We start from the raw sequence: 13,644 nt of genomic DNA on the forward strand, positions 1-13,644 counted from the left end.
CCCGTATGTGTGGGTCTACATGTCACATAGTTTGAAACGAAGACAGACGCGAAGAGAAATGAAGGAGAAGATCTTTGCACGAATTAAAATGGGTTAGGGGCTAACCTCTGGGACACACCAAGAATGCCTAAAAATCAACAAGAAAAAGACAGGAGCCTTGATGGAGAAATGAGAAAAATTTATGAACAGAAGAGGAATTCAGGCAGGTGCAGAGAAGCTCGACGCTTTTTTCTGTTCAGAGGACTCAATTTACAATCTCATCTCCCCTCTTCTTTTTTGAATTCCTGGATTAAGATTCAACTGCATTTTAACTTTGGGCTTTTTCTGGAGACAGCGTGGAGGGGTGCTGGGGAAGGACCTCAGATATCACAGGGGCGCCCCCAACCTGTAAATGAACGAACATCTCGACTTTGAGACCAGCAACGATCCGAGTTGGTCACCAGGTGGCGCTTTAGACCGCCTTAGCCCAGAAAACTCCCGAATGGAAAGATTCTCTGGAGGGGTTGACTCATTTTTAGCAAATAATTAAAAACCAGCCAACTTTTGGAATTGCCAGCCAGGCTGAATAAAATGTTTTCCTTAAATTTGTAAGATAAACTCTGTTGTTTTTGCAATCCATGAGTAATTCTCCAGTGCTTCCTCAAGAATTCATGTTGACGCCTCAGGGAGCCAGAGGACACTGGGTACCCTAAGGCACAGGCATGGGACTGTTGCCTCGCAGTCCTTGTAGTTAGAACCAGCGTACATGGTCACAGGGGAGCCAAGCTGGGGCTAAGGCAGTGGGAGAAGAAAGAAAGAAAGGAGGCTCCCTTGCTCAAAATCTTTGGGTGGCTGTTCTTGGTTTCTGGAAGCTCAAAGCGTTGCTGCGATGCCCCAGCTGTCCTCACAGAAGCCCAGTCGCGTCTTTGAGGTGTCAGGCTGCATTCAGCAGGCGAGGCAGAGGCTGCTGCACCTGCCGGGTTCTCTGGCCTGCTGCCTGGCTTTTTGCCTAGGAGCGTCCCCTGCCCAAGGAGCTCCACTCAGTTCAAGCGAGCTGGGCAGACTGGGCGGGCCCAAGAGCACCCTCAAACAATGAACGATGGGAAGTGGCAGATTAACGCCACAGCCTCCTCACTTTAGTGGGGTCAATTCTGAGGGGGAGTTCTCCACACTCTCTCGGAGAATAACCTGCAGGACGGGGCCCCTGTTGTCCACGAGACTCACTTTGTTGGCCTCCATTCCTTTCCTGTCTTCTTCCCCCACTCCCTCACTCTGGCTTCCCGCGACCACCTCCCACATGAACTGCTTGCCGGGAATCTTTGTCTCAGGTTTTGCTTTTAGGAAGAGCAAACTAAGACAGCCGGAGAATTAGATACATTTGGTGAGCACTCAGTGCTCAGATGTTTTCAGAGGGCAAATAATAAGAGAAGAGGAAAAAAGGAAAAGAAGCAGATGGAAAAAGAAGTTCCCAGGAACCTCCAGAAAGCTATGAGCTCCCCCTAACTCTTTTAACTTTTGCAGGTGGTCATTTTACTTTGTTCCAAAAACCAGTTACCTTGGGTGTTTGAATAAGAAATTCAGGTTTGAATTTTTCAGTTGCTTCTAGTTCTGTTCTGTGAGTAGAGAACCCACCTCCCTTAGATTCCATCCCAGGTCTGAGCCTGGCTTATAAAATATTAACCAAGTGATATTCTTTCCCCCGAGCTCCTAATGGCTCCTGACATTTTAATGCCAGCATTTTGGATGCGCACAAAGTAAAGAGAGCTGAAACCCAGGGGCAAAGCCTCCTCTATTTACATTTTAGAAACCTCCAGATATATTCTTTTGTGACATTCAGCACCCAGTTCAGGCAAGCCTCTTAGCAAACAGTGTTGAAAAGAGGTTAATAGTGGGTTTGTATAGGTTACTTTTGCTTTATTTAGTTCCATGGAAATGGAGGTGTCAGCAGAAAGTAGGTTTATGGTTCCATTAAATTGCCTGGAGAAGAAAACATCAGGACAGTTGTAAACAAAGAAAAAGAAAAAAGAAAAATAAGGCTGGGTGACTCAGCCTGAATAAATTAAGAACCAATTTGATGCAAAACTTGGAACAAGACTGGAGCCACTCCATTCTCAGACATCTCGTTGAAAGCTTATGAATCTCTCAGTCTCTGTCTCTGTCTGTTTCTCTCTCTCTCTTTTTTTTTTTTTCTGAGAGGGGAGGGATGTTGGTTTCTAAATTTCCAGGGACTTGCCACTCTCATTTCTAAGGGCTCCATAAAGAGGAAATTGTTAAATATCCCACCCAGTAAAACGTAAGCAAAAGGTTCTAGGTAGAATTTATCTTTTTAAAGATGAGTTCCATTGTGCAAAACATTTTGAAGAGCTCTGAGTATGTTTACAAATAATTTATACACACCACCTTGTATTCTACAGTCTATATTTGAGTCTCATTAAAATGTTATTGAAACTGACACAGAAGAGTAGTGACTGTCAATTCTATTTATATAAAGTTCAAAAACTGGCAATAACCATTTTTTGTTTTGCTGTTAGAAAACAAGATCATGGTTATTCTTGGGTGTCTGAGTAGTAACTGCAAGGGGTCATAAAGGGCTTTGTGGTGCTGGTTACATTTTGTTTCCTGATCACTACATGTGTATGGGCAGTTTGGGGAAAGTCACTGAGCTATGTACTTATGATTCATTAACTTCTTTGAATTTATATTATGCTTAAGTTAAAAATTTAAAACTGTATTGATATTGCTATGCAGGTTAAAAGAAAAAAAAAATTTTTCCACTTGTGCCAAATCTGTGGATCCTAGCTTTTCTGCACCAGTGGGATTTTTTGCTGGGCCACGGTCAGCCTTGAGATCAGTGTGATACCTAGTGGGGGCCTGCTGTTTGGCAGGGATGGCTTACCTGCAACCTTGGAGTTGTATGCTACTCCGACCCCACAGATATTGTTGTTGGCGGCAGCAGAAACTTCTCCTGCACATCGGGTCCCATGGCTTTGGAAAAATATAAAGACACATTAGATATGCAGTGAAAAGAATTTGACTACATCTCTCATGGGCTCAAAATTCTCTTTGGAACAAGGATGAAATCTGCATATCATATACAAGTAAACCTGGTGTCACTGAAGAGGTCGGCTTTTGTGTTAAAGCTCTGTGAAAACTTAAAGAGCTGAGCAAACCATTATCTACCTGTCTTTTAGTTTTCTGTAAAGCGCCCCATCTTGGGGTGGTTTGTAAAAGCCGCAATAGAGAACTGAAACAAGTGTAAACTGGGTCACTCAGAAGGCTGTGTTTTCAGACCTAAGCAGCATTCAAGATGCAAAAGATTCCAGTGGTATAAATCATCTGGAACTACCAGATCCAACCATGAAAAGTCCACTTTATTTATATTTATTTATTCATTTTTTTTTGAATCTGGATCTCCTTGATCACCCACACTGGAGTGCAGTGGTGCAATCTTGGCTCACTGCAGCTTCGACTTCCCAGGCTCAAGTGATTCTCCTGCCTCAGCCTCTTGGGTAGCTGGGACCACAGGTGTGTGCACCACACCTGGCTAATTTTTTGTATTTTTTTATAGAGAAGGGGGTTTCCCATGTTGTCCAGGCTGGTCTCAAACTCCTGGGCTCAAGCGATCCTCCCACCTAAGCCTCCCAAATTGCTGGGATTACAGCTGTGAGCCACTGTGCCTAGCTAGAAAAGTCCATTTTAATGGTGGGTGGAACAGTTACTGAATCAAATGGGCACATTCCCAGGTCTGCTGGGACAGTGCGAGTATGGCCTGCGGAATGCACAAGGTCTTTCCACTCACTGTTCAAACTGCGGCAAACAATCAGGAAATGTGGGCAAAGGGGTTCATTGGTTACCTATCCCTAGGAATTCTCCATTTCTGCAGCATCAACTAATGCTGTCTGGGACATCCTCTTGGGGCAAGCAAAGCTATCGCACCAGCCCTTAAAAAATATCACATGCAAGGATTGAAAACACACACACACACACACACACACACACACACACACACACATTTTCTTTCTCTATATGAATCAAAGTAAATCCTATCTCCATAAAGGCTACGTATTTCATCCCTCAAAATTCTCTTTGGAACAAGAATGAAACCCGCATATCATGTACCCAGATACGTATACCCAGTGTCACTGCAGAAGTCGGCCCTTGTGTTAAACCTGTCCCTGTCCTAAAACAGTTCACCAAAGACTGGAGGACAAGTGCATGTGAACCAGCTTGAAAAAAGTAAAGGTATTAAGTCTTCTGTATCTTTAATTTTGGCCCTTAAGCAGGGGAGAGGAATGCCATGGGCTCTCCAGAGGAACATATGGGAAGAAACATTTCATTGCTAAATTAGGCGACACTAATTAGCAATCAGCCATAAATAGAGGTTTCTTACGATTGTTCCTAACACCAAGCCTTCTCACAACCCTGGGCTTTTGAATCTGGACTTCTCTTGTCATTTATTTTGACTGAAAGAATGTGGTAGAAGTGATGAGCCTGGGCCTCAGGAGACCTTGTGGCTTTTCTGCTTTCTCTTGCCACCCTGTCTAGGCTCCATGTGAGCAAGCCCGGGCTAGCCTATTGGATGATGAAAGACACATAACCTGTCGTGCCTGACACCCCAGCCAACAGTAATCCATTGACGTGAGTGAGGTCATCCTAAGCCAATGAGCTCCCAGCAACCTGCCAGCTGACCAGGGAGACAAGGGTGAGCTCAGCCAAGACAAGCCTAGCCTGGTCCAGATCAGTAGAACTTTCCAGCCAACCTATAGACTTGGGAGCAATAATCAGTGCTTATTGTTTCAAGCTACTGAATTCTGGAATAATTTGTTATGCGGCATTATCATGGCAGTAGATTACTGATACAATGAAGGAACAAGGCTAGAGGGACACCATGGCTTATGTGTAGGGAGACAGGGTTCACACCTGGAATGTCACGGTGACTGTATTGGAGCTTTTGTGAACAGCCTGTATTGAGGGGCTGCTGGGGTGTCCAAATGAAAACCTGAGGCCCTGTGCCCAACCCTGTGGATTTCCTGAGAGAAAGAACGGGCACACCCTTTCCATCCACACTGCTGGTTTTTGCACCAAAGTGATTTGATCATCTCACTTAGCTTTTTCAGCCAAAAGCATGTATTTCTATGTATATTACACCTAGGGAATAGTGTAAGATATATCCAGCAATATGAATAAAACAACTCTCTTTTACTGACATCTACTACGGGACAGACCCTGTGCTGAGAGTATTACATACATGATTTTATTAAATCCTCACAACAGCCTATTTTTATCCCCATTTTAAAGATGAGAAAACTGAAGCTTAGATAGATGTGAAGTCACTTCTCAAACAGGAAGTGGGGCAAGAATTCAAACTCAGTTCTGCTGCTTCTAAAGCCCTGCTCTTAACCATAATCTTTAACTATCATGTAATCCTATCAGAAACATGCAGAATAAAATTGTGATGGTTAATTTCACTTGTCAATATGGCTGGGCCATGAGGTATCCAGATATTCGGTTAGACATTATTCTTGGTGTTTCTGCAAGGGTATTTTGGATGAGACATTTCAATTCGTGGACATTGACCAGAGCAGCTTGTCCTCAATAACGTGCATGGGCGTCATCCAATCTCTTGAAGGTTTAAATAGACAAAATATCTGGCATTCTCTGAGAAGAGAGAATTCTCTTGAAGACTGCCTTTGGACTTCACCTGTAACATTGGATCTTCCTGGTTCTATAGCAGGCTACCTTCGGACTCGAGCTGGACCATTGGCTCTCAGGGTCTCCAGCCTGCTGGTTTACCCTGCAGGTTTTGGACTTGCCAGTCTGTAGACTTAGGTGAGTCAATTCCCTATAATGAACCTCTTTTTATATGTATACACATCCTACTGATTCTGTTCTCTGGAGAAACCATGACTAAAGCAAAAAGTAACCAAGTAATTAAATCTGTTTTTGCTGGTTTCTTAGTTCAGTCATTTGCTAATATCCATATTAGTCCACTTTCACACTGCTATGAAGAAATACCAGACACTGGTAATTTATAAAGGAAAGAGATTTAATTGACTCACAGTTCAGCATTGCTGGGGAGGCCTCAGGAAACTTACAATCATGGTGGAAGGCACCTCTTCACAGGGTGGCAGGAAGGAGATAATGAGTGCCAGCAGGGGAAATGCCAGATACTTATAAAACCATCAGATCTTGTGAGACTCACTCATTATCATGAGAACAGCATGGGGAAAACTGCCCCCATGATTCCATTACCTCCACCTGGTCCTGCCCTTGACACGTGGGATTATGAGTATTACAGTTCAAGGTGAGATTTGGGTGGGGACACAGAGCTAAACCATATCACCATTCACCTAGGTATTCTGGTACAGTATTGTCTCTCACTTTGCAACATGGTTTTTGTTGGTGGCAGAAAATGCTGAATGGTCACCAGTCATTCTCTTTTCTCCCTAGGCTGCAGTAAGGCTCCCATCCTCCCTTGCACTTGTATGTGGCCATGTGACTGAGTTATGGCAAATATGTGAGCAGATGGGTAAATGCTATTTGTAAGCCTGGCCCATAAAAATCACCCTTGGGCAATTATTCATGCTCTTTCCCCTCAAGTAGTTTGATGCAAAAAATCCCAGCAACATTGGAAACCTATGCCAAAGATGAAAGGAGTCTGCATCCCCGAATCACTGGTTGGAGGAGAGCTGCTCCACCAGGAACACAGAGATGGACTGGTGGGTGAGTGATAAATAAACTTTTTTTGGTGCTAAGCCACTAAAGCACTAAGATTTCAAGGCCAAGATTTATTTGTTATAGCTACTAGAATAATCTGAACTCGCACATTTTAATTTTATTTCTATTGATTATTGCTATAATTTTATTAGATGCTACTCGATAACCTGTTTTGGAAGGATAAATTCTAATAATAAGTGAAATAAACTAATTTGAAGGATCCCACAAAAAGAGATGTTGGGTGACTAGGATGAGTACAAAGCAGTCCTTGATGAACAGAAGAAAAATGGCTGCCTTGTCTATTGGTAGAATTCCCCTGCCCTCTCACTAGGTGTGTGCAGGGTGCATGATGGACTTTCAGTATTCGTTTATTTAGTGCACACTTTGAGGCTGGTGTGTAGAAGTGAGTCTTTTAATGGTGAATGGGCATGTCTGACATTTTGGAGTTTCCATTTTGGCTCAGGCTTATTATTCAAATATGTGTAATTATGAAATATTTAAAAAATATAGACAATTTCAGTGAATAGTACAATGACTCTTACATAGCCACCATCCAAGTCTATCAAAGCCAAACATTTTTTATACTTTGGATTATTTTTAGAAAAACATAATTCTTTATAGGCCAGGTGTGGTGGCTCACTCCTGTAATCCCAGCACTTCGGGAGGCCAAGGCAGGCAGATTGCTTGAGGTCAGGAGTCCAAGACCAGCCTGGAAACCCCATCTCTATTAAAAATACAAAAAAATTAGCCAGGCATGGTGGCCTGTGTCTGTAGCTCTAGCTACTCGGGAGACTGAGGCATGAGAATTGCTTGAACCTGGGGGTTGGAGGTTGCAGTGTGCCAAGATTGTGCCACTGCACTCCAGCCTGGGTGACAGAATGAGACTCTCAAATAAAAATAAAAGGTTGGGTGCTGTGGCTCATGCCTGTAATCCCAGCACTTTGGGAGGCTGAGGTGGGTAGATTACGAGGTCAGGAGTTCGAGACCAGCCTGACCAACATGGCGAAACCCCGTCTCTACTAAAAATACAAAAATTAGCCAGGCGTGGTGGCACGTTACTACTCAGCTACTCAGGAGGCTGAGGCAGGAGAATCACATGAACCAGGGAGGCGGAGGTCGCAGTGAGCCGAGATGGAGCCACTGCACTTTAGCCTGGGTGACAGAGAGAGACTCCGTCTCAAAAAACAAAAAACAAAGACAAAAAAACCCCCCAAGAAACAACATAAATCTTTACAGATACAATTGAGGCCCTCTCTGATGCCATTCCTTCCCCTCTTTGCTTCCTCAGAGGTAGTGATTGTACTAAGTTTGCTGTTCAGAATGTTTTTATGAGCTTATAATCAGGTATGCGTAAGCATATATGCCACTCTTTGCATGTTTTCAAACTCTATATAAAAATTTCCTAGTATATTATCTACGTAAAATTGGCTTTATTTGCTACAATTTCTGAAGTTAACTTGTGAATTCTGGTTCATCCATTTTTAGTGCTGTGTAGTAGTCCATTTATAAATATGCTCTGATTTATTTATTTATACTTCTATTGATAGGTATTTAGATTGTTTGCAATTTGCTTGCCATTACAAATAATTTGAAAAGAAACATTTTTGTTTATTATTTCCGTGTACACATAAGGAAGAGTTTCTCTGAGGTCTTCTTGTGTATCTTAAAACAGGTTATATGACTATGTACTACCTCCTTCAAGGTGCAAGCAATCCTGTTGCTCGATCCTTTTCAACATTGATCATTGTCGAATGTTATCAATTTTGCTAGTCCACTTGGTATGAAATGGTATGTTATTGTTTCATTTTGCATTTCCTCATCACTAGCAAGGTAATCTTTTCATAGGTTATTTGGCTTAGATTTTCTTTTCTGTGAATTGCCTGTTAATAACGTTGGCCCATTTCTTCTATTAAGGTATTTATTTATTTTTCATTGATTTGTAGCTGTTCTTTACAAAGTTTGTATATTAAGCCTTTTTTTTCCCATAAAATTTGCTGCACATGTCTTCTAGTCTGTGGCTTGTCTTCCAAATTTATTTATTGTGACTTCTTTTTTTGAACAAAAGTGTTTAATTTTAATGTAGCCAGCTTTATCAATCATTAATTTTTCCATGTGGTTTAGTGGCTTGTTTAAGAAATCCATCCCTAATTTACATTCTGTAGGGAATCGTCTGCCCTTTCCAGATCTTTTTCCAATCCTGAAGAGATTAGCTGAGAGTCTAGCACCTTTTAAAGGTCTGAACAGGAAATATCTGTCATCTATTGCCTCTAAGAGTGGCCACTTAGGAGATTTTATCTACATAAAACGTACCCCGGTCTCCACAAACCCTTATCTTAACCCAGTCACACCTTTCTACTGATTCCAGGTCTTTAGATAATAACTCTTTCAACCAATTGCCAATCAGAAAATCTTTGAATCTACCTATAACCTGGAAGCCCCTGCTTCGAGATGTCCTGCCTTTCCAGACCAAGCCAATGTCTATTTCACATGTACTGATTAATGTCTTATGTCTCCCTGAAACATATAAAATCAAGCTTGAACTCAACCACCTTGGGCACCTGTTCTCAGGACCTCCTGAGGCTGTGTCACGGGTCATGACCCTTAACTTTGGCAAAATAAACTTCCAAATCAATTGGGGAAAAAAAGAAAGAAATCCATCCCCATGTCATGATCATAAAGGTGTTTTTATTTTTTTCCTAAAAGATTTATATCCATTTAGGTCTTTAATTCTCCTGGAATTTATTTATGCTCAGTATGTAGAGTGGGTGCCTATTTCTCCCCATGTACATAGTTATTCCATTTATCGAATATCTTCACTCCATCTTTATCATTTTTATTGCTATCTTAATCATATATTAGGGTTCCTTTTATGTGGCGTCTGTTTTTGCACTCTCTATTCTCTTTCTTGACCTTTTTGTCTCTTTCTATGCTAACCCTACAATCTCATATTATTACCACTGTGTAATGTTTGGGTATCCGGTCAGCAAAGCTTCCCGTCTTGCTGCTGTTCTGTTGTTGTTGAACTTCTACTTCATCTTCTTCTTCTTTATCTTCATTCTCTTCCTCTTTTTTCTCCTTTTTTCCTCCTCCTTATTTGTCTTCTTCTATTTTGGCCACTTGTTTTTCCATATCAATTTTAAAAAAGTTTTGTCTAGTTCCACTGAATAATCTATTGAAACTTTAATTGAAATTGCAATTAATTAATGTATTAGTTTGATATGATATCTTTATATTGTTCCGTCTTCTTATCCGTGAACTTAGTATGTCACTTTATTAATTTAGGACACCTTTATGTCTTTTGCACATTTTATAATTTTCTTCTTAATGATCTCACACCTTTTCTTAGATTTATAACTATTTGATTGGCTATGAAATGTAGCGTAGTGTTGAATTAAAGAGATGCTAGGGAGAACCCACATCTTGTCCCAGACTTAGAGAATGCTATCAAAGATTCACCATGAAGAATAATATTTGCTGTAGGTTTTTGATAAACAGGTTGTTATCTTCAATTCGATAATTATCTCCTCAAGTGCATCCAGGCTAGATTTTATCCCATTTATTGAGATTTTATTCCACAGGCTGTATTTTTCAGCTGCAATTTGTTCTTTTCATGTCCATGCTTTTGTTTTCACCTATGTTTCCCCCATCATTTAGTTTTCTTTAAAATAGATGTCATCCATGCATTTATCACTCTGAGCAAACTAAAAATAACTTATTATAAAGTCTTTTTCAAGACTGCTTCATAGAACCAATTTCACATGGTACAAATTAACACCCTGAGTTTTAGTTTTTTAGGTGTATTTTTTTCAGATATTTTGGAATATTGGATTTTAGGATAATTTTGATGTGGAGATATTTTTTCCTCTTTTTTTTTTTTTTTAACATCTCTTCCTTTCCTGGCTACTGGTCCCATGGTTATTTCAATTGACTCTTTAGTTCTGTTTCTGACAGCCAGTTTCTACAACAGTGTTTCAGGGATCTGCATTCACAGAGATAAGGAGATAAGACAGATCAGTCAGCAAGCCAGTGTGCAGCTTGGCCAAGTTCATGCACATGAGGCTGTCTTTGTCTTCTGGTCTCCAGTCTCTCTACATCTACAGGTTCTTAGACAACAGAAGACCCATGGTGGCCAGCTGCAGTCTTTTCAGCCTTGACTTTGGAGAAAGAAGCTCCAGTGTTAGACATATTAGAACTGAAAGGCAGAGACTTCCTGGCTAGTTTGGCATTTACCGCATTTGCTGGCTAATGTCCAATGAGCTCTACAGGGTAAGATTTTGGGGTTTCAAGAGCCTACTTGATAGAATAGACGAGAAATGAATAGGTCAGGCAGAATAGGTTAGAATAGGCGATAGGTGAGAATGAGCAAAGCTGCCTCTGGGGAAGTCCCTGAGTCTGCTGGCAAGCACCCATTGCTTTCTGGAGAAGTGAGCAGACTCCTGATCTTTCTGAGGCCAGATGCTAGACATTTCAATTTTCCTAATAGATCAACTTTGTCTCATGCATACAAGGTATCTTTAGCTATAACTCTTTTTTCAATCAGCAATGTAGAAACACAGGCACTAGAGTCTTCACAGAAAGTTTAACCTTGAGCTGACTGTTATGCACTTTCTGTCAAAAGCTTAAATGAGAGAGCAGATGTCTGAGAAAGGTGGGTGATTGGCTGAGCCATCCATTTACTCCTGTAGCATAAATTCTCCTACTTTTCTTTGTCGTTGAATAATCTTTGACTTAGGTCCTGTAGAAATCTCTTTGCTGAATTTCACAACTCTGTTGGCTGCCCACAGTGCTTACCATGTGCCATGCTCTGCACCAAGGACTCTATACCTGTCTCGAATCCCCAGTACAAGCCTTCAAGGTGGGAGCTTTAGTCCCAGTTTATAGATAAGGGAACTGACTCGGGAATCACTCATTCCATACCAAGCTATTAACATAATATTACATTTGTCTACATAAGGTGCTGTCTTTTTCTCTCTTAAGAAAGAGTTATTGCCACCTGAGGACCATAAAATCTCTATATGGCATGTATACATTAGCTTACAAAGTGGAACTAATTATACCCAAATATAAGTCTTTCTTTTACAATCTTTATCGTTTTCTCCATAACCCCTAAGTCTATATTACATCTACTCCTTTTAGCTGAAGGAAAACTTTAAATAATAAATACTTTTCTAATCCAGGTAGGGGACTAGAAATTAAAAAATATTAAACTCTGTTGGATTTCACTGTGCTCTGGTTTGGATGTAGAAAGGGTTTGTTACAAGCAGTAACCTTTGAGCTAATATCGACTGATGAGGTAGTCGTAAAGCTCACATGAAAAGTAGTTAGACTATGTCTTTGAAAGCAGTTTGCATTTCATTATCCAGGAGGTGTTTCAGAATTAGTTCATAAAGACATAAGGGAAACCATTAAGTGTCACCAGGGTAAGGTAGCAGCTTACATCACTGTGAAAATAGCCAACCAGAGAGGGCCATTTTTCTCACACATTTTTTTGTGGCCTGTTGTTTAGGGTTCTTCAGAACGAAATATGACTTTTAATAAGAAAATAAAAGTTAATCCCAGAAATCCTTTCTTATTTGAAGGTTTAACTAATGCTATCAATCACATTAGCTCACAAAGAGATAAATGTTCTTCAGCCTCCATTTATCCATCTTCCTTCCCTCCATTTTGTTTGCTTGAGTAATAAATGTCTTCTCTGTTCCTGAATTTATAGTAAACTTTTTGCATCCAAGAATTGCATCTAACCCAGAATCTCTCACTGTTTAGGGCTTAATAGATAGAGTATGCTGCATCCCCTGATGCTTCATAAATATCATCAATGGCAGGGATGACATTTCAGTGGTGAATGCCTGTCAAAGAAATGCTATGCAAGAGGGATTTTTATGGACAACAGCACAGTAATGGAATACAGATCTGCAATGCATCACCAAACATTGACCTAAAACCGAGCAGGCCTGCAAGATTATTGACAAAACGTGGGCTGCAGACCTTGAGAGCAGCAGGCAGCTTGAAAATGGACAGATGTCAAGGCCACTCAACATCTTGCCATGGTTGAAAAGGTATGCCACTCATCCATCAACCAGCCAGTCAATATTTTTTGAGTGCCAGCAATGAAAAAAATGTGGTACTAAATCCTGATACCTCTCAGCAAATCAATTCTATCTCTTTTGCACCTTACCAATGCTCATTAAATGTGTATTTTCTACCTTTTTGCAATTTGAGTTACTATTACTATTATTATTTTGTTTGGTCAAATGTATTTTGCTCATTGCAAGCTAAGAGAAAATTATACTCTTTTTGAAAATTTCTTAACTGTGTTTCAAGTTCATCCCTGGAGCTCAGATACTGCATGTAATTATTAAATGGTTCACAGTAGAATAAATACACATGCTCTGCTTAAACAGGAATAATCCAACAAAAGCAAATCAAGCACAAGGCAAGCTATTCCAATATACACATTTCCTAAAAGCAGTTCTGCATATGTATGAAGTTTGTTTTCCTAAAGCACCCTTGGCTTGGAGTTTAATAAAGGAAAACAACGAGTAAGTGCAGACGGTATGAGATGATGGTTTAAAGTGTCAGGAAAACCTAGGAGAGATTTGTTGCTATTGAACTCAGTCTCCCAACCAAGGGGCACATTTTACTTCTTTGTTTGGGTGTCCTCTATAGTGCATTTTATTTTCTACTTTCACAGCAGTGAGAATCTCGTGCTGGAGAGCCACTGCCTTTTCCTGTGAACAATTACTCCTGCGTTGTAACTAGCCTTTGTGGCAGTCAGTGTGGCTGGAATAGTTAATAGCAACAGGCCTATCGCTGGTCAGCATGTCAGCCCTATATTGGGGTTTCAGGGCATGCTGATGCCAGCATTTCTCAAGAGCCCCAAGTCTGTTGAACAGAGGTGGGGCATTGGATTTGGTGCCCATGCCCAGAAAACACCTGAAGAAACTGTGG

The 13,644-nt window shown here is 40.8% G+C and overlaps 1 protein-coding gene across 1 annotated transcript in view; it reads right to left on the minus strand.

Moving 5' to 3' along the window:
• The window catches only part of PCSK2 (proprotein convertase subtilisin/kexin type 2), a 264,000-nt gene that overhangs the window by 50,971 nt on the left and 199,385 nt on the right, over positions 1 to 13,644 (minus strand). Inside the window, exon 7 of the mRNA XM_033185549.1 lies at positions 2,876 to 2,964. Coding sequence (XP_033041440.1) covers positions 2,876 to 2,964 — 89 coding nt within the window. The remainder of the gene's footprint in view (positions 1 to 2,875; positions 2,965 to 13,644) is intronic.

This window comes from Trachypithecus francoisi, unplaced genomic scaffold, assembly GCF_009764315.1.
Source record: "Trachypithecus francoisi isolate TF-2019V2 unplaced genomic scaffold, Tfra_2.0 Lachesis_group21, whole genome shotgun sequence".
NCBI lineage: Eukaryota > Metazoa > Chordata > Mammalia > Primates > Cercopithecidae > Trachypithecus > Trachypithecus francoisi.